At 38.4% G+C, this 20909-nt stretch overlaps 1 protein-coding gene across 7 annotated transcripts in view; it reads right to left on the reverse strand.

Annotated features, from left to right (window-relative positions):
* trappc9 (trafficking protein particle complex subunit 9) overlaps positions 1-20909 on the reverse strand; it is a 214871-nt gene that overhangs the window by 151444 nt on the left and 42518 nt on the right. For all 7 annotated transcript variants that reach the window (XM_042434953.1, XM_042434950.1, XM_042434951.1 and 4 more), the window contains 4 exons: positions 20590-20675; positions 14659-14785; positions 14333-14465; positions 10523-10686 (listed from right to left, as the gene is read on the reverse strand). In XM_042434953.1, the coding sequence (XP_042290887.1) occupies positions 10523-10686; positions 14333-14465; positions 14659-14785; positions 20590-20675 (510 nt within the window). The remainder of the gene's footprint in view (positions 1-10522; positions 10687-14332; positions 14466-14658; positions 14786-20589; positions 20676-20909) is intronic.

Here is a 20909-nt window from a genome sequence, read left to right on the forward strand (position 1 = left end):
ATTAGAATCACGGAGCAATCAAGCAATAGAGAAATTGCATGAGGTACTGTGTGACTGTTAATAGCTGAAATTCTACAAATAATACTGAGATTAAAAATTCAGGAGCCACTGTACATCCTATTTAACATAAAGTCGAAAGGTAATTAGGGAACAAGGGGCTTTGGGTGTATCCAATTGACGCGATCAATACAATGTCAACAGCAGGCACGAATCAGCCTAAAGGAGGACTCAACACTAAAGAGAAACATCTGGGATATCTATTCCCTACACTGTCACACCCTCAAACAACCAAATAAGATTCACAAACAAGACATATAAGCAAAGCAGGCCATGGAAAATATTTACACTACAATCACATTAACAGATTTAAGTGTCAATTGTCAAGATTTGATATGCAATATATATAACATAACAGATACGTGCATTCTTTTTAAGCAACAGAAAATAATTTTATTGGTAGTTTATTTGTGTTCTTCACTATACAGGGTTCCCCACGATATATTATAGTACAGGCCTGCTGCCTGGTATGAAAGGAAGGCAGCCTCCACTTATTCAGAAGAAATTATTACACTTTAATAAAATACAACATTAACTTTCAGAGAAAACGAGCAGAGGCGCTGCATCACAAAGCAAAGGCCGTATATTTAATGAGAGACGGCAGTGATTTAGCCCTTAATTTAGTAACTAAACTGAATGCATGATGGCATATGTCAGCGTCTGACTGATCCAGCTCAGGTCTGAAGCTACAATGGCCGGTCTGCGAGGCTGTACTTGTGTCAGTGCTTTAAGCTAAATGCTAACATTTGCATGCTAACATGGACAGTGTTAACATGCTGATGTTTATGACGCCATGTTGACTATGTTCATCATTTGGCTCTTAGTCTGGAAGTCATAAACCAAAGTATTGTATCAATTGCAATTTGATCTAATATTCAATATATATTAATAATATTAAAGGTAAACTATGCAGGATTTGTCGGTGTTTGTGAACACACAACAAAGTCGGCCCCTCCTCCCCGGCTCAACGAGCGAGCCAGAGAGAGAGAGAGCAAGCAGTGGTGCTCGAGCGAGCTGGAGAGTGAATGAATAGAGGGAGCGGGGGTAACCAGAGAAATAAAACATTGTCTTCTGATTGTTTCACGGCCGTTACATTCTAAAGCAAAATAAACACACCCGAACCTCCGAAAACCTCCGCCCAACCCTGCAGGAAGGTGCTTCGTTGCCAGATGTTGTGTGAATGCAGAGCTTAATCCTGTCTACTGTGGCCTCTCTGCTCTGCGTGTGTGTAGCTCAGCCCCGCCCTCGCTCAAGCAGACGCACAGACCTGCAGCTCTTTATACATCCATGACACAAAGACAGAGGGCATAGCGGAGCAGAGGAGAGAGACGGGGGACAGCCATGTAAACTAGTTGCTATGCTACGAGTCCTGACCTCACACCTGCTTGCTGATATTGGCTGAGGGCCACACGCCCACTGCCCAAAAGTTGTTGTCCAGAAGTGTCCCAAACACAGCAAAATCGTAAGAAAATACAGGCAGAGGGCAGAGTCTCTGCAGATACATACACCGCCACACACTTCTAGTGGGTCATAAGTGATGATCGATTAGGTTTATTTTTGTATAAGTCTACACATTGCTTTTAAGGAAAATCCTACATAGTATGCCTTTAAACGTCTGTAGCAAATTTCATGGTAATCCATCCATTAGTTACTGAGACATTTCACTCTCAAGTAAAAATGTCAGCCTGATGGTTGTGATGAAGGAGAAGTCCGGGGATCATCAAAGTCATTTAGAAACATCGGGAACCTGAAAATTCTGTGTCAATCCATCAAGTAAGATATCAAAACTTTGAGCTGCTGGTGGAACTTGATCAGGTGATCACCAAAGTAATTACAATTCCTTCTCTGGGGATCATGAATGTCTGTACAAAATATCACAGCAATTCATATTTTTAGAGATATACAGTCTGGAACAAAGTGGTGGTCCAACCGACCAAAGGACATTGTCATCCTCATTTGGCAATGTCAGTTTAAAAAGAAGTAAAAGTTTGAAAAATCCAGGCAGATTGCTGGTTTATTCAGGAAAAACCAACCTCATAAGCAGGAGTGCCAGCAACACTGTTTAACACTGTTTGATCATCACTAAATAGACACACAATTTACCCAACAGAGTATCTGCCAACTTTACAAAGCTTACTACTTCTGTTTCCTCAGGATACTTATGATGTTTTACATTGCTGGTGGCTGAATTTGCCATTCCCTCACAAAATCTTTAAAATTCAAATACACAGATATTCACAGGAACTCATTTGTAAAGTGTATGTCATAATGGAAGTTTACAATCTCCTAAAACATTCCAGAGAGAAATCAGCACTAATAAAAGGATTTTTTTTTAGCAAGACTGAATAACAAACCGGCGTTAAAAATATCCTCAACTTAGCTCAAGTTATTAGATAGGTAAACAGATAGGAAGGGAAACATGCTATACTGTACATCAGGAAACACTATGGAAGCACACATTAACAGCACTGAAAAGAAAATTGATGGAATCAAATAAAAAAGAAGGACTGCACAGGCAGCTGACAGCCAGCTCTGCTCATTGTAACCAAATCACTCAGGCAACATTAATCCTCTCTTTTCCTTTTTAATGGGCTTTGCAGTGGAAGGTGTTTGGTCCTTATGAGACATTTGATATGAATGTGCGTAAAAATGTTTTAGGGGACAATTGAGTCATATTGATGTTTATATGCGCAGAAGGCAATGAGGAAGCAGTGAAGAATAAAGGTCTGATGGCTTACTTTATGCTATTCGGAGGCCACTCGGTTTATGTTTAGTCGTATTTAAATATGATACAATAATAGATTATTGTATTGAGGTTTGTTTTTGTTATCTATTAAGTTTTCATAAATAAGTATTTATTTTTGGAGGAGCCGAGGACCTGTCTCGTATGTGAAGGTGGCTGTGGCTGTGGCTGTGGCAGAAAGAGTAATGTTTTGTTTGTTTTGCCACAGATGTCTTCCTATTGTGACTCTTCATCTTTTATTCATTCAGAGAGGGAGAGAGAGAGAATGCAGAAGGCTTCAGAGAGGCCCTCTCAACTGTGGCCTGTCTACAGCCGCGACCGGGTTGTTACTACGGAAGCAGGCAGATGAGGACGGGGTAATATAATGACCAGTGATGGTACAGCCTGTCACCATGGTGCTGCGGTGTGACACCATGGCCCCAATCGTTACTGCATCAATGATCTCCTGCTTAGTGATCAAGCATGCAGACAAAAACATAGCGTCGCAACTTGCAGCGCATGTATGACTGAGGCACCCGGGGCGTGAATGTTATTATGTGGAAGCGATTTTTAAGGGAGGAAGAAAATGAATGTATCGTGCACAGTGACTGGAAGAAAATGATACAGCACTGAAGCTCATACATGAAAATTGCCCCTATACCTGACTAACCAGGAGCCAGATGTATACACAATGTGTGTGTGTGCACAAAAACCACGCATACACTATTTCCCACACATAAATTGCTATTTATAAAACAGAATGTGCTATGAGAATGAAAGCACCTGATGCATACTCAGTACGACTCATAGACTATCTTAAATACCACTTTTGGTGGTTTGGAGAACTAATGAATAGAACTAGTGAATAGAACTAGAGCTAGTGTTACCAGCTTGTGCTTGCCAAGAAAGGTTTACTACCAGTATGGGTATCTGTTCCTTTAGGTCCTTTGTTCAGTTGACTTGGAGGAATTTTATTGATAATGATGTTAGTAATTGTGTTGGTTTTGTTGGTTGTATGATGTTACAAAGTGACCTGGACTTCTGCATCTCTGCTATCTTTACACCAAAGAAAAAAAGATCCTGGATTTAATTGCACCATCCTCAACAATTTAGTAGTTGTTTATAATTTGATCTGTCTCCAAATTTCAACCAAACGTAACTCAACTACAAATACTTCAGACCATGCTTACACATGCTTTTTCTAAAAGGTCCTGAGGTAGAGCTGTATCCATCCAGAAACCACCTTTTAATGTTACCCTCTGAAGTAGATGATTTCTCATTGTTAATGGAATGAGACGATATAACAACAGTAACAATTTGATTGACCAGATTAAAAAACACATACTCATTAAAATGTTGTAATTTCTTCAAGGACTGGTCTTATTTAAGGCACTTTACTTAGAAGTGCAGTGGCTTAAGAAGTTATGGAAATAAAAAAGATGAAGTTACACAGAGAAAATAACTGGATGATCAATTGCACTGCAATGCAATTAGCGGGCCGGGTTGTATCACGCAGCCCACCAGGCAGTTCCTCCTCTGAGGCGATATGTGTGCTTTGGCTGAACTGTCATTTTCTGACACTTTAAAGCTTTTTACAAAAGACTCCATCAAACAACAGGGAGACACTTGAAGACCTTGTTATTGTTATTCAATATGATGAAAACTTAGAACACAGCATCTTTTTGTATTGCCTAACAGAGACAAAAAAAAAACCACAAGCTGCAGTATGGCTGCAGTGCAGAAACAAGTACACTCCAGTATGTGCTAATTCACAAATCAGCCGAGAACAAACTGGGAACAATCGCCTACATATACAGGTGATTTCAAAGGCAGCTCATCTACTAGTATATGCCCAGAGGTCATGCTGATTAGCATAAAACAGAGGACACTCTGCTTAATGACTACAAGGTAAAGCAACACAGTGGAAATACGATCAACATCTTGATTTTGGCTACTGTAGATCTTGGTAAGAACATGTTATGAACAGAGTAGCTCTGTGTCTCGCTTAAATCCAAAAACAGACCAGACGGAACACCTCTGACAGACAGACTTAACACACCATGATGACAACTGCATGAATACAGAAATACAGCTTTACATGGGACAATAAGATCCCTTCAAGACAACAAGCTTTTCCTTTTCCTCTCCTACCTCCCCTCAGACAGACACCCTCACTACTGCTGTCTTCCCTTTGAGATGTTATTTAGTGAACCCTTTACCAGCCTGAAATTTCTAACATTATTTTAAAAAATAAAGTTTACTTTAAAAGTCCTAAATCACTGTCAGACATAAGGGCTTTGCAACATGAAAATGACACCCTGCCATCTCATAACCTCATCTGAACAGACAGTAATAGTCAAAACTGTTAAAAGAACTGAGCCATGTGGATCACGTGATTTTTTTTTTTTTTTTTTTTTACCATTGCTTCCCTTACCAGCTATAGGCTGCTGAAGAATAAATGTGGAATATAAACACTTAAAATGAGAAGAAAATGAGGAATTTCAGGACAACAAAGTTTGGAAAAAGTCAAAATAACTTATTTTCTGGAGACAACTGACACTTAAGGGGTTAAACTAATACTGTACATCTCAATGAGAGACTTTAAAAAACCAATATGTGAATTGTGAGACTGTCTGCCATGGAAAATCTCAACTCGGATCAGTCATTGGCTGAGAGAGGAGCTTATAACTCTGTTCTATTAAGCCAAAGGTTCCATCTGTGCAAAGAAATAAAATTCTCAATTACAAGAGCTGCTCATGTCTGAGGTGAAATGTTTCCAAATTGTGATTTCTTAAATAATCTTTGTGTTACAAGCGCATCCCGGATATGTTATCACTCAATACACTTCAACAGTTTCAACAACAAACACTATCACAGACAGCCTTTAAGAACAAAGTGAAACACAAATTGAATTTGAAAAATTCATCCTGTGACAGAGTCCAGACGGAAGCTGATGTGACATTAAAATGGCCTTCAAAGGTCTCCCAGCTCAGATGTGGTGTACTTAATTGCTTAGAGGGGATCTTTCTTTGTACTGTAATGAAGGCTGCTGCAGGAGCACAGACAGGGAAATGGCAGAGTGGCGAAAAGGAGGGAATCTTGACTGTGGTCACTTTGCCGCAATTAAGACAGAATAATGCAGAATAAGCAGGGCACTGTATTTGCCTGAATGCTGTTCATACATCCAACATTAATGAAACTATTTAAAGTGAGACTGAATGATGAGCAGAGATAACTTGGAAAACTGACAGGTTCTCTGTTATTCCCAGCACAGCTAGCAGGCAGGATTATAAGAAGGAAAATGTAATCAAGACAACTAAAACAACTACACAGACAGTGATCTGAAATACTGTTGATGCTTGAGTCAATGCACATGTTCTAATGTTCATACTTTATAATAATCACTGCTGTTTCCTATTCTTCCTTGCATGTGTGTTACATGATAAATGTACATTAATAACCATTGTATTTGACTATGTTTAAGATTGGTTTGTATGTGTACAGGAGGCAGTGTCTGACTGCAAAGGTAGAGATAGCTGGAGTACTGATAACATTATCATAGCTTCCAGACTCCTCGACTAAGAGCCCTCAAGGACAACAGAGAGACAAAGACAAAAGTTTTTTGATGTTTAAGTGTTAATACACACTGTACATATGATGTACGATTTAACATTTATTTTGATAATAAAATAGTTATTTTGTATTGGATATTCCTTTACTGTATATCGCATGTGTTCTACTAGTATTTGAATCATTGAGTAATAACTTTACCAGTAAAAGTAACTTCTTTTGATTTTATGCATGTTCTGATAAATATACATCATAACTCAGACTTCATTAGTAAGGGTTAAATATCAATAGGGTTCTGACCAAATGTCAACGGTCAGTATTAAATACTTTGTCTGATGCTCTTCTTGTTTTAGTTAAAATCAGACTTTTTTCATGTAAAATTGTATTCATGGATGAGGGGTGAGCTTTGGAGAGACCACAAAAGGCATCAGAATGTTAAAAAGAAAAAGTGAAATGTTGAAATGATCAGGGTTGAGATGGTATATCTCCCGTCCAATTATTGCATGTAGGTACAACATATATTATAATATTATGAAAAAACAGTACATACAAATCAGGAATTTTAGAGTTCAGGGTTCACAGACAAAGGGCTTCTATACTGGTCACTCTTTTGCTCAAGGACACAGTGAGGAGGATGAGAAAAAAAGGAGAAACAGAGGAATATAAAGAACTGAAGAAGAAGCTATTGTCTGGAAGTGGAGAAGATAAGGATTTGAGCAGGAGAAGAAGAGAGCTTGGAAGGCCTGAAGTTGAAAACAAGGACAAAGATGATGATTCATTCAGGATACCTTTGAACAATAAAGTAACAGAAAAGCTTTGTTGGTGGTTTCTCTTTTTGTAGGTTTTATCTGCTACAACTGAAAATGACTTTTTCCCATTTTTTGTGAGTTTGACCTTTTGACCTTCGACTTGCAACCAGTCCTGAAGCTTTAAAGGTTGTAAAGTTTAATGGGTAAGAACTTAAGGGTAAAGGACAGAAATGTACTTTCATTAATTTATAACTGGATTTTAACAATTTACTCACTTTTACTTACATTATTTTGTCTTTTTATTAAATTTGAAACATTTATCAGTTCTTGAACTTTAACATATCTAATCCTTGTGTTATGTATTGACGTTTTATCCACATTTCTGAAATCACTGAGCCATTGTGTTTGAGTATTTAATGAACATTTTTTCCACTGTTCTTGTTTTTTAATATTTAATTTACAATTAGTCAATTTGTTATGGCTTGATACAATCATCTGTAATAATTAAACTAAGTATAGAACTGAAGTTATGGAAAGTTCTATAAGTTATATCAAATTATAAAAGTTCATTCATTCAAATTTAAAGTCTTTGAGTGATGTGAAACTACAGTTGGTGTGTGTCTCATTCAGGCACTGAGAAGTCAGTTATTTTTGGTTGTTCATCCGACTCTGAAAATAACATTCTCTGGAGGGCAAAACTATATTTGCACCTAAATCATTTCCAACAACCACAACAACAGTTCCATTTCAAAGAGAACTCTTGTTAACTAGAGAGACTACACTGCACCTTGGAGTCAGGCCAGCAGGGAGAAGGGTATGTGAGAAGCAGGGAGAGGTAGACAGTAAGCGGCTGTAAGAGTGTCTTCAAATCTCATACTATTTTAATTAGAGTCCTGTACCATTTACCACTGACAGGTTAATTCTTATCCACCTTAGAGCAAGAGCTGGACTGGGCTTCTGTGCAGATGTTCACAGTCAGCAAGAGAAATACAATACAGCACACTGTCATTGAGCTGTAAAATCTACATCAGGGCTGATCATCAAAGTTCTTCCCTTCCTCTATACACGATACAGAGTCCTAGATTTGTTTGTGGTTATATGAAAGAAATGCATGAAAACTGTGAAAAGTAAGACTGACATAAGCTGCCTTTTAAGACCATAAGTGTTAACACTTGAACAGAGGATATGTTAGTGTGGTCTGTCTACAATGAAACACAGGGCCCTGGGGCCGGTTTGGAAATGTCAGATCAATTCTATATATACTGGCCTGCCAGCTCATCCCTGTGTGACTGAACTCCTGTTGAGAGCACAGGTAGAAGACGTGATTTAAAAAAGCAGATTTTTTCCTGGGTTTATCCTGAATCTACCGTGTTCCCAAGGTCGAGTCAGAGGACATACAGTGCAATTTTCTCAGCATGGTCCATTGAGGTTTGTTTTATAAAATTGTAGGTCAATAGCATTAGTTAAAAGGGTTTCAGACTGGATGAAAGAGTGGGTATATAGTGACATAAAAGAGACATGAAAAGAAACTGCTTCTTCACCTGCATGTTTCTCCTACACAATGACAGAAAAAAGGATAAAGCAGAGGAAACTAACAAAAATCAATGTGCTACTGTATGGTTGCAAGGATAACTGTGTCCAACACAAAGGTATAATTTTACAGCCAAACATCCACCTTGGTGCTTTTGAAAATAGAGTAACATGCGATTAGAAACACTGGACTTCTACGAAAGTGGCCAATTTGAGAGGAAACTCCAAAAGCAGAGCTGTTTGCAATAAGACAAATTACCAGTCTTAAGTACGAAATGTTACTCTCAATTATGACCAATTATCAGCTGGTGTTACCTTATCACAGATGTGCATCTGTGTTTATGTCATCCAATAAGTCAAAGGTTCCCACAGCACTATTAGATGAGCTTGAGTATACCTTCATTGAAATAAACCATTATGTTAATAAAATGTTCACTTGATTTGAAAGTAACTCTGAAGTGTTAGTTATATATAAGTGGACATATTTTTAAATCTAATCATAGTTTCTATTTTTTCAGACTAGCTTAGCTGCTCTGCAATCTTTCTATGTACCTCCTGGTAACTGCATCAATCAATCAATTAATCACTGCAATAAATAATAAGGAAATGAAGCGCAAAAATGGCAAAGATACATTCAGGTTATTTAGAAACAGTGTCACCATTACATAGTTTGTCCACAAGAGAGCAACAACACATTTATTCTCAACTGAAAAATGTCTCGCTCAACACATATTTGATCAATTCTTTAGTAACTAAATTAAAAGTCATTTTTATCAAACAGGTGTGTGTTTTATGTTGTGTGTTTATGTTGAAAATATACATCAGCCAGTATTTTTTCTTTCTATATTGATATCAATCAGCAATGAAAATTGGCACATATTTGGGGTTGGGTTTTACTTGATGTTTAAATTGACAAAAATGTAAATATACAGTATGAAAATAATGACATATCTGTATTTAGAACTGTATGCTGAACAAACTGCTAGGATAATTTTATTTTGTAACTGAATGACTGTTTATCACTCTAGGCAGCACAGCAGAGACACACCACGAGTTGTCAAAGCACTCCGTAAAACCCCAGTGATGTCTCATTTATCCCATCATCAATAATAGAGTATAATAACAGATTGCAATGTTTGGGAAATTTGCCTCCTATTTTATCTCAACAGTTCCAAACATATTGTTCAACTATTCAAAATGTAAAGCAGCTGAAACCACGCCAAGCAAATATCATCCAACAGCATGGCTTTATACCTACAGACACAGACGTGCTGATGAGTGCCATCTACAGGCAAAGACAGTAATAGCAGCTACGATTCTGATACTTGCCACCTGCAGGGAAGACCGTCATAACTTTGTACGGGCTGTTTCTAAAAATGGAGCTGATTTTTTTCACACACAGTGAGACAAAGACAAAAAAGGCAAGACATAATGAGAGACACTGCAGAGATCTGAGGACCTGAGCAGGTGTTGAACAAAGAGATGGAACACAGAGTGGAAAGCCACGGGGGCACGGGAGATGTAGAACCAGAGACAACAGGGAGTGACCTCTGTAGCACTGTAGACTCATAGACTGCAAGAGGCTAGAGCACAAACTCAGTGTATGATGAAATACAAAAAGACTAAAAACAGCATTGATAGCAAATGCTACGCACAGCAGTATTATCAATATATCATTGTTTGTTTTAGAATGTTTCACTTTTGCAGGTTTTCACACCTTCCACACATGCTAATAATCCACATATAGTTGCTCCTTTCTTCATTGCAATACTGTACTGACACATCTTCCTGTTACTTTAGTCATCGACATCTGAGACATTCAGAACTTTAAAAAAAAAAAAAAAAGTAGAACCAACAGTTATGGCTTTAGTCATCTTTCTAGCTTGCTACTAACCTTTAGTGCTGACAATCTTAGAGGTGAGCTCCAGAGTCTCGATGTCCTCAGATCCAATGTTCTCTAAGGTGATGGTCAGCTGCTGGGTCTCTCCGTTGAAAAGCTGGACAGACACACTGCTGGACAGCTCCTCTTTGGACATGGGCTGAGGTGTGTGAGCTGACCTGTGTGGGTATGAAGAAGAGGAATAACTGTTACCTCGGAGGTGTAATATGCTTAAGATTCTCTGGAGGTGTTTATTGCTCCTTCTGAGACAAATTCAACATATTTGCCAAGGAATAAAAATATGTGATGCACTAATGTACGGTGTTGTACAACATGATGTGGTTCAATATGATGCCAACAGTTCCATTATACTTCTATCATGATATGGCTGCTGCTTTGACGAACAGGCATTAATCAACCAGTGGAGTGTGATGTGTGTTTAAAAGCCTGTCCCTCATGTTTTGATGAAGATGATAAATGCTTTTTAGATTCTCATTTGCTGGAACTTGAATTAGAATTTGTTGATGGCTTTTTCCCTTCAGTGGGGAGTCCTGCTGAGAGCTTGGCACTGCTTTCGATGATTAGTGGGGTTTGCCATCAAACTTTGTTTGAACTATAGTTTAAGTGTTTAACGTGCAAACTAACATGGCTACTTTAAATTGTTAACACGTTAAAGTGCTAAATCTGACCTGGGATAAATGAGAAAAGTTTGATTCACATTGGCTATGAGAATTTATCTGAGGTCTTAATCTATATGTCGGGAATGGTCAGGTGGATTGTTCACAGTATTGTCAAAGGACTCTGTATACACTACCAATCAAAAGTTTGGACACACCTTCCCATTCACTTGAATGAGAAAGTGTGTCCAAACTTTTGTACATTACACTTACATGAGGCATGTTCTCCAGTAAACAGTAAAGAATGAACACTCGACTCTAAAACAGTAAACATGACGGCCTTTTAGAGAGTAAATCCACACTGAGTCAAAACTAAACTGCTGCGCTGCTCTTTGTCAATTCAAACTTTGTGTCCTATTGCATTTCTGGCCACATATCAGTCATTCATATCACAAGACAGTGTTTCCATTAGCTGTCAAAAGTAAAACACCTGCAGCTGATGCTTACAGGTTTAGAGTTTTGAGAAGCTGCTGGCATCTGTTTTTGCAAAGTAATGCAAATACTGCAGCAAAAGGGAATATGAAAGATTATGAAAGATCAATGTGGACGTCCTCGACAACTTCATCATACCTCATTATACATGCACATGTTCAGTATCGTAACTTTGAAACGGCAACAAATTTTCTGCATGCAGCTAGAATTACAATGCCAGTAATCAACAACTGCCTCAACGTCTTCTGAGCCTGACAGCAGATCAACACAGAAATAACCCTTCAAAATGTCACTGACATCTCAAATGCATTTTGAAAGATATTATACAATAGTAATGGAAACTTTTAAAAATCAAAACACTGAAAAATCTAAATGGTTTTGCAAATATACCAGCAACAGACATTGCTTACATTTTAGCAGATATTTCTTTCCTGTAAACTCTGACAATAAAACAGTTTTAAGAAAAATAGCTGAAGGCATTGATCTAGATTCTGGGCCTTTAAAAATGTTATGAATAATTGAAGCTAATGCTTAACATTGATGTTAGTAATGTGAAAAAGATAAGTACTGCATTTTCTGCTGGAGGCAAGAAGATATGAGAGCTGTCAAGTCAAGCTCAAGGTCTACCTGTGGACCCAGTGAGAGGACCCAGTAGATCATATATTATATTTTTATTCTATTTGCCTCGTGTGTATGCTACACTACTCTTCCAACACCAGAGAATAAAAAGATTTTCCACATCAAAAGCTTTTGAAGTGCTGTTCTTACAGGGATGACCTAAATAGCGGATTTTGCAGCAGCTCTGCTGTCAGAATGATTTACAGCACTTCAACATGGTGCGTTACCTCTTATTTTCTAGTAGTAATTTAACCCATCATTTCTCCTCTAATGTTTTCTACAATACCTGCACTGAGTTAAAAAATGTATTTCACCTTACAGGATGTAAATGTGAACACAAATTCACCTGCTATGCTGATGTTTGAGTTTTCAAGGACTGCAGCTCTGTTGTAAGAATATCATCAGTTTTGTAAAGCACAGGTCAAAGTTTCCCACCAACTGGTATGTTTGAATATGGAGTTACGCAGCCAACAATTTAACTGTTTGTGTTTGGTTTGTTGTGTATTATAAGTTGTTCAAGTTACTGTACTAGAGCTTGGGCTCTTCATGAATATATTACTTTTTGCCCCAGGGAATTTATTGATTCACAAAACGCCTATGGTTGTATTTAACTGTAGATGTGCTTCACTGAATCTGGGCTTTCTATCTCCTCTCAACTATATTTCAAATGGTACTTATAACCTATAGATAGAGTGTCAGGTTAAAATCTGCTTAATGAATGAAAGGTTGGGTCCACAAACCTGGGCCTGACCTGAGTTTTATTTAGGTGTGACACTTCTAGTCTGTATGAAAGGATGAACGAGAGATTTAATACTCAGTCACTAGAAGACTACATAGTCTGGGTCACAATAAAATGAATATATGATTACTATGAAACTGTAGTAAATACTAACTGTGACTGCTAGCCCACTTGGCCATAATCACAGACAATTGAACATAATTTCTGATAAAGTCAGTGCATTATATCTGAGGTGTACATATGAATCGTGTATTTTCAAGAGTGTTTTGTTTATTTTCTTTTACTTATTTATTCTTGTAGTTGTATTTGTATCCTGTTCTTATCTAGCACCTCTCAGGAAATTGCACCTCCAATCTTGTTGTACTGCTGTGCTGAGGCATTCTATTCCAGTTACACCATTTTATAGTAAACACATTGATACTGAAACTTCACAACTCTGTCACACAACTACATTTGCAGACATAGATCTTATGTGAAAGGCAGTACTGTATTTAACCATGACATAGTATAAATAAGCAAACACAGGCTCTTTATCCTGCATCATACACAATAGACTCTGTTGAACATTTACCTTTTGCTATAAGTTAGGAAACGACTATGAACACTATCCAAGTGCAGTGCAGTCTGTGAGCAGAGGGACAGTGACACATTTTTCATTGTGTTGGCTCTGTTCTCCAGCACAACGGATTTGAAATGAAACAATGGCTATGAAGTTAAAGTGCTGACTTTCAGTTTTAAGGGTGTTTGAGGATGTTCACATAAATAGCGGGGGAACAGTGTAGGACGCACTGGACATTTTTAAAAATTATCTTTATGGCCAAACCGTGGATTGTTCTTGACTTCACAGTCAGTCACCTGACCTCAGTTCAACTCAGCATGTGTTTCAATAACTAAAGACCTGAGTTAAACCAAAAGGAAAGGAAAGCAAAGAATCTGCAACCAAAAATGAATTATTCTGACATCATTCTGACAGGTTTATCTTCATTATTTAGAGCTTTAATTCTTGCACTGTTAATTTAATGTGGATATAAACACCCTCAAATTAAAGCTGAAGTCAACACTTTAACCTTACAGTCACTGCCTGATTTTAAATCCAATGTGATTTGATATCAGGACAGTTTACTGATTGCACAGTAAACTTACAACTTCATTAACTAGTTCACCAAAACACATTGTGGGCATATCCAAAAAGCACACATCTGTAGCCCTGTTCATTTGACTGTCGTGTAATGTGTTGGTGATACAGTATGTTACACTCACACCTGTACATTTAGTGAATAATCACAACCATCAATATGACATCTTTGCTTGTTTTAATGCAGATGAGATGTGAGTGTAGGGGTGCAGAGAGTTTCTGACCGTGGTAGTGATGTGCTGAGCTGGAGACGAGGAAGCGAGGGAATGACCTCCACCAAACAGCCACTAGTCTTCACACCAGGCAGACCCTCCAACAGGCAATCACTGGTCACACCAAACACTGATGTGTGGTAACCTGAGTTCAAATGCAGAACAGGAGAGATGTTTAGTCTGAGAGAATGTTGTGTTAAAGTAAAGATCTAGGCTAAAAACTTTTTTTTTCTTCCTGATTTTACAGTGTACGTGATAAAAGATGTTACATCAAATTTGACCGGCTCATTATGATGTGCAACATCTGAGTGCTGAATTGAGTTTTCAGCTGGACTCACCATTGACAGTGATGTTGCCAGCTGTTCGTGGGACACCAACCAGAGTGACGGGGTAGAGGCCAGACTCTGCAGGCAGGGACAGTGCAGCAGGCAGGGATTCAAACTCAACTCCAGAGGTCAGCAAACCCTGAATACAAGGCAAAACAGGATGGGAAGTGATCAACATAGAAGCAAAAAAAAACTAACTTTCATCAAAGCACAAACACAAAGGACACACGAGTCCGGAAGGAGGAAAGTTAAAGAATGCAAAAAAATAAAAGAAACAATGTCAAATGCCAGAGAAAAAAAAAACTAACTGGCAACAGCTTTGTTTCAAAATCAATAAAGACTGACAACAAACTTTGTGCTCTCCATGCGGACGTGCTGACATGGACTCTATTCTACTTTGAAAAAGTGATGTGTAGCTGCCTGAGTCTCTGGTAAGGGATCAGAGTGAAGTTTCTCTCCAACTGTTTTATATGATCCCTCATCTTAATCCACCCATGATATCCTGAAGATTACACTGTAATCAGCATGAGATGGCCGTTTCTATAGGAGACAGGTGTTCTCCATATAAAAGCCACTTGAGCCATACATGCCTGAGAAGTGATAGAAAATATGTCCGGCAGGACTTATTTTCTGATCCCTCCGGGAGGTTTCAAATTCAGTGGTCTTAATTCCCATGTCCATTCCACGTCAGGGACTGGCTGTCAAAAGTAAAATTTTGAACACAATGAAAGTTTTTGATGGGACTTTAAATCAGCTCAGAAATACCATTTATATAAAAGAATGCTCAGAGGATAATTCCACTTTATTACAACTTGAGTCTTATTTTTTGCGATTTTGAACATCAATTTATCAGTTACTGATTACACTGTATAGACCAAAGTAGTTGCTGAGATCTGGGAACACAGCCAGAAAAACAGACAGGTTTGTTTTTCTTAACGTAGTCACAACGCTCCGAGATCTCAGCAATTAATCAGTACAGTGTTATTATCATCACGAAGGACAGCAAAAGACAAATCGTATTGACAAGAGCTGTGACACTGTTTACATATAAATAAACTTTTTTGCTTATTACATTTAACAAAAACTACGGCTGAGGCTGATGTGAATGTCATTCGTTTTACAGGGATTTGGCCATAAGTTATTGGATTAATTAAAATTGTGACCTGATGTTGGAGCTGGATGAAAAGTGAGAAGATCACCAAAGTTTTTACAATTCATTCAGAGGGGTGCAAATGGTGCAAATGAAAAAGTGAAAAGATCACCAAAATCAGTAGAACACATCATCTGGTAACCATGAATCCATCCAGTAGCTGTTGGCAAACATATATTTCACTAGATAACTGAAAACTTTGATATACATGTCAAAGTTTTCACTGGAGGAAAAGTCAGTGGATCATCAAAGTCATTAGATTTCATTAGATTTTTCCCCTGGTGACCATGAATGTTTATGGAAAATTTCATGGCAATCCATCAAGTGATTATTTCAGTCTGGACCAAAGTGGTGGACTTTGTGGTGGTGGTGGGTCATTATTTATAAAATGATCACCACAAAGCTCGACCAAACCAATGATCTCTTCCTCTTCTTTAGTTTTCTCCTCCACTGTACATTTCTGGTATGTTGATTGAGAGGAATGATCAAATTAAACTCTGGATTCAGTACTTCTATTCGTGCAGTTTTTGTTTTGTTTTTTTCATGTGTTTTTCACAGTGGAAATCTACTTTGACAAGACTATTTCATATAAATCTAGCTGACTCAGCGGTCACTACTGGCACATTTACATGTCAGCAAAACCGAGAATAGCATGTTTGCCGGCTGTTAAAGCCTGTGACATCAACTGCAGGGCCTCAGTATTTTATGATAAAAACAATGTTTATCAGTGAATACAGCTGAAATACACAGACTATAGTTGTCAAATTGGCTACAGTAACAAAAACAGGTCAGGTCACCTAAGATTCATTAGTAGTAAGAAAAGCCTTTTCTTACCAGCCACTAAAGTGGCTTTAAAGTTTCCATTGAAAGCGTAACCATGCCCCCTCTGACTGACTGTATTTACATTCAAAGTACACACTGCCTGGTTGCATGAGGCAGACTGAGGTGACGTAATGACTGCATCAATCCCTAACAGCAGACACTACCTCACTAGAGAGAAGGCTGCTGAAGAGCTGAGCCTCTGAGGTGCCACGGCTGTGATTTAAACTCTCCTTGCTTTCACTTCTGGAGATTATACACCTTTATTGGATGGCAGAAATATCACTGTTAACCTATCGGAAATAGTTCATTTGCATTCAGTCTTGAAAAGGTTAATTAGCCTGTTTCACTAACAATAACGATTAGAGCATGTGCAAAGTGAATTGTATTGTTTGAGCTGGTGTGCATTGACTTCATTCTACAACAATGACCGTATGCAGTTAACCTTTTGTTTTGCCTTGAAGAATGGTATGATACAATAATGGTACTATTAATATCTATGATTATTTCTGTGTTTGCACTGGCACATACTGTGACTGTATATCTGAATAAAGTCATGCAGAGAGTGCCAAACCAGATAAACAAAGGTTCCAAGGATAGTAATTTCACTTATCATTTTTTTAATTTAGTTTGGCTCAAAATTTCAATACTACTTGTGAAATATGAAAATGCAAGTTTAGCAGTTTCTTCTTTTAGAAAAAGCAAATAAATATCTCTAATTTGTTTGTGGGTAGAATTGACTGAAGCATCTGTTGGTGATCCCTCTGAAAATGAAAGGGTTGGGGTAAAAAGTGCCACTTTAATATAAAATCAATAAAGCACAAAGCAAAGCTGGGTATTAGCACTGAAGTCGTGTGGTGACTTAGAAGGAGGGCTTGTCTTGCCAAACTACAGGGTCACCTTGGTGACGGAAGATGGAAAAGTAACCTTATGTGCGTGTTTGTTTCACAGTGTGTTTCTGTTGGCTGGTTTATGTTCGTTGGATAGATGGTTGCTTGGGTCTAACAGCAGTCACTTTGTCTGGGTTGCAGAGGAGCTCTTGGCAGCTTGCGTCACCCTGCCTGTCTCTATCTGCATGACTCTACTACACCACCTGAAGTTCCCAGCTGCCGTGGAGCTGTGAAGGGCCCCAGCCTCCATCTGTGACCTGATCAATTCACCTGTAGGTGGGAGGAGTTAATGGTGTCCTCGTCACTATTTGACCCTGTCTGTTTGATTGTTTCGCTTCGCAGCAACTTTGCAAACTGGCAGTTCCAAATATTGTGAGAGGTAACTCTTTGAACTTAAACAGTCATTTGGGCTGTATCCATGAATGTGTTAAGAGACCTGAATACTGTGTTCCAAGATGGTGCCCCCATTATTGTAATGAAAATTGCCCACAGAGCACATACATCAAAAAAGTTGTTCAGGCTTCAGCACTTTTGTGCCCATGGACCATGCATCCAAAAAACAATAAACTGATATGGCTCTTCATGACTTCATATGAGGGAAAAGGACTGCAATGTGTTTATTTCTGCAAAACAAATTCAGGAGAAGGTGGTACTCAAGTGGTAAAAAGAAGCAAAAGAATCACATTGTGCCTTTATCACTTTGCTGAATTTTATTTGAAACTAATGTACTGACAAAACTGCTTACACTCCTTATGAAGGCTTCACACCAAGATGTGTTAGCAGTCCGTTTGTGATTCCATTATTTTTTTTAGACAAAATGTACTAATGATCAATACATGAGGTGTTTGTCTGTTTTTGCAGCCGCTGGAGTGCTGCCTTTTTTCCTGAATTTGTTTTGGCTCTTTATTTTATCTCTTTTGGAAACTAATAGCTCAAATTGTGTGGAGTGTTTGAGACATTCAGAAAAAGTTCTTCAATTGTTTCTTTTGTAATGATTTTGTGGAGGAAAGGCCTTTTTATACCTGAGAACATCACATGACATCACAATGTGACTGTAGCCACTACGGCAAAAAATTGCAGCTTCAGCCCAGTGATGCTCATTATACTATTGATCATTTACAGTAGTTTGTAAATGTCATAAATTAGTAAAAAGAAAAAAAGCCAGTTGAAAGTTCCTAAAGCCGGAGTAGACTTTGCTTGTCCAAAACCCAAAGATATTTAATTTAAAATGATATTTTCAGCAAATCATCACATTTGATAAGGTAGAACAAGCAAATATTTCTAAGTTTGCTTTATAAATGACTTAAATAATTCATTGATCATCAAAAATTTGGTTAAAGACTTTTCTGTTGACCAACTAATCAATTAGTAATTTGAGCATTTCTTTCAACTCCCAACAGCAGGCAGGTTTACAACCAAAGACTTCACGAATGTATATCAAAGTGACTGGAAAGTCCAAAAAATCTAATGTAAGTGAGTCCAGCTTCCACTTAACAGAAAAATCACTGGCTGCTTTCTTGAAGACACTTTGTTATTTGCTTTTAAGTTCTGAATCATTCTTTCTAATAGAATAAGAATAGGCCGTAACAAATAATTTCATCTCAATAAATAAGGTGATCTGCAGTATATTTGTAGGATTGAACTGTTCTCAGTTGCTTTCACAGTTTGTGATTTGGAGAGATGACATTTATCAGGCACAAAACTTGGCTCACTTTAGCTTTAACACACACAAATGCACACACAGAGACGACCAGCTGGTGATTACTCCTCCAGTTTAAACACTTTCCAGATGTTCCTAACTGGAGCTCGTCTGCATTTCCTGCATCTATCACAGCATGTGCCGTTATCAGACGATGCAGGGCGGCTAAATCAACCAGCAAGACCTGTCCAAGTCCATTTGGCATCCTCTCCGCCACAATTAAGAGGCCACTGTCTCCGTTCACACTCTGCCACAAAACTTTCACAGCAATTTGTTCTCGACTTTCCCAATAATTAAAGGCAACATCACTTTTGACAGGTAATACACTGCGTGCGATCCTGGTGTGCCACTGATATCTAGCAGCTGAGAGTAGGCTTCTCCCTGCTGGCCTTTTATTGAGCCTGATGATTGATTTGCATTTCAAGGTTGTCCCACATCACTGCATTCATAAACAGACACAGCAGTGAGCAGAAAGAAAAGCAATTTATTTGGTAATCTTTTGCACCCTTGAACCTGATAAAGTGACTCAACTAGTGTGTGTGTGTGCGCGCGTTTGAAAAGGAGAGAGAAGGGAGTGACAAAGTACATAAATTAGAGATGGATGTCGCAGAAGTGCAGCTCTGCACTACAATTGGAGGTCTTTTAATAAGGAAATGTTCTGAACTTACAAAGCTGCAGTCACCAAGTAGCTATTAAACAATGCAATTAAAATACTCCCTGATGTCTAATGGCTCTTTTCAAACTTTATTTTGCACAGAAAAGTAGAGTGAATGGTCTTGTGCTTACCTCAATATAGAACCTATCTGGTCTGACAGGAGGGTGTGCGAAACCATAAAAGTAATAGCACCAGAGGGGGGTGTGCCTCTCTCTACTGATGCTTTCTTACTGTCAGGAGTGAGAAGAGTTTGTTCTCACCATCCCATACAATCATTACGGTACTAAACTGTCAGAAAAGCTTTTAAGGGACCTTAATTGGGCTATCAAGGATAACCACAAAGCATTATCACTTGCACTGTTGCAGTTCTTAGGTGGGTGCAGAGGGACGGTATTACTACTGCAGAGACCATGTGAGCAACCTCCTGTTTTCACAGAGCAGTGGACAGATATTCCGCTCAAAGCGCTTTTTACACTACGAGTCACATTCACACACACACATTCATACCCTGAATGGGTACAAGGGCTACCATGCAAGGTCCCAACCTGCCCATCAGAACTAATCATTCACACACTGATAGCACAGCCATCAGGAGCAATTTGGGGTTCAGTATCTTGCCCAAGGACACTTCAACATGCAGTCTGGAGGAGCCGATCTTCTGACCGATTAGTGGACAACCCGCTCTACCTCCTGAGCCACAGCTGCCCCATGTGTCATAAATTTCACTAACCATGTTCTCCACTCGAAGTTCATAGGGCATGGGGTTGTAGACCATGAGCTGCACCTCACAAACATCTCCTTGAACCCACTGGAAGTCTAGAAAAAGAAAACATACGTTAGAATAAGATGCTGTTGGTATTAAATTCCATTTGTTATCAATTAGCTAAGGGGAAATACATCATTAGGATACAGTGCTATTAAAGCTCAAAGAGTCAGTAAAGGCCAAAGAACCAACTTATTACATTTGTTGAATTCAAATGTGAATGGTTGTGAGCTGATTCAGACATCACACTATACAGCCAAAGGTATGTGGACACATGCTTTTGTTGA

This window comes from Thunnus maccoyii, chromosome 15, assembly GCF_910596095.1.
Source record: "Thunnus maccoyii chromosome 15, fThuMac1.1, whole genome shotgun sequence".
NCBI lineage: Eukaryota > Metazoa > Chordata > Actinopteri > Scombriformes > Scombridae > Thunnus > Thunnus maccoyii.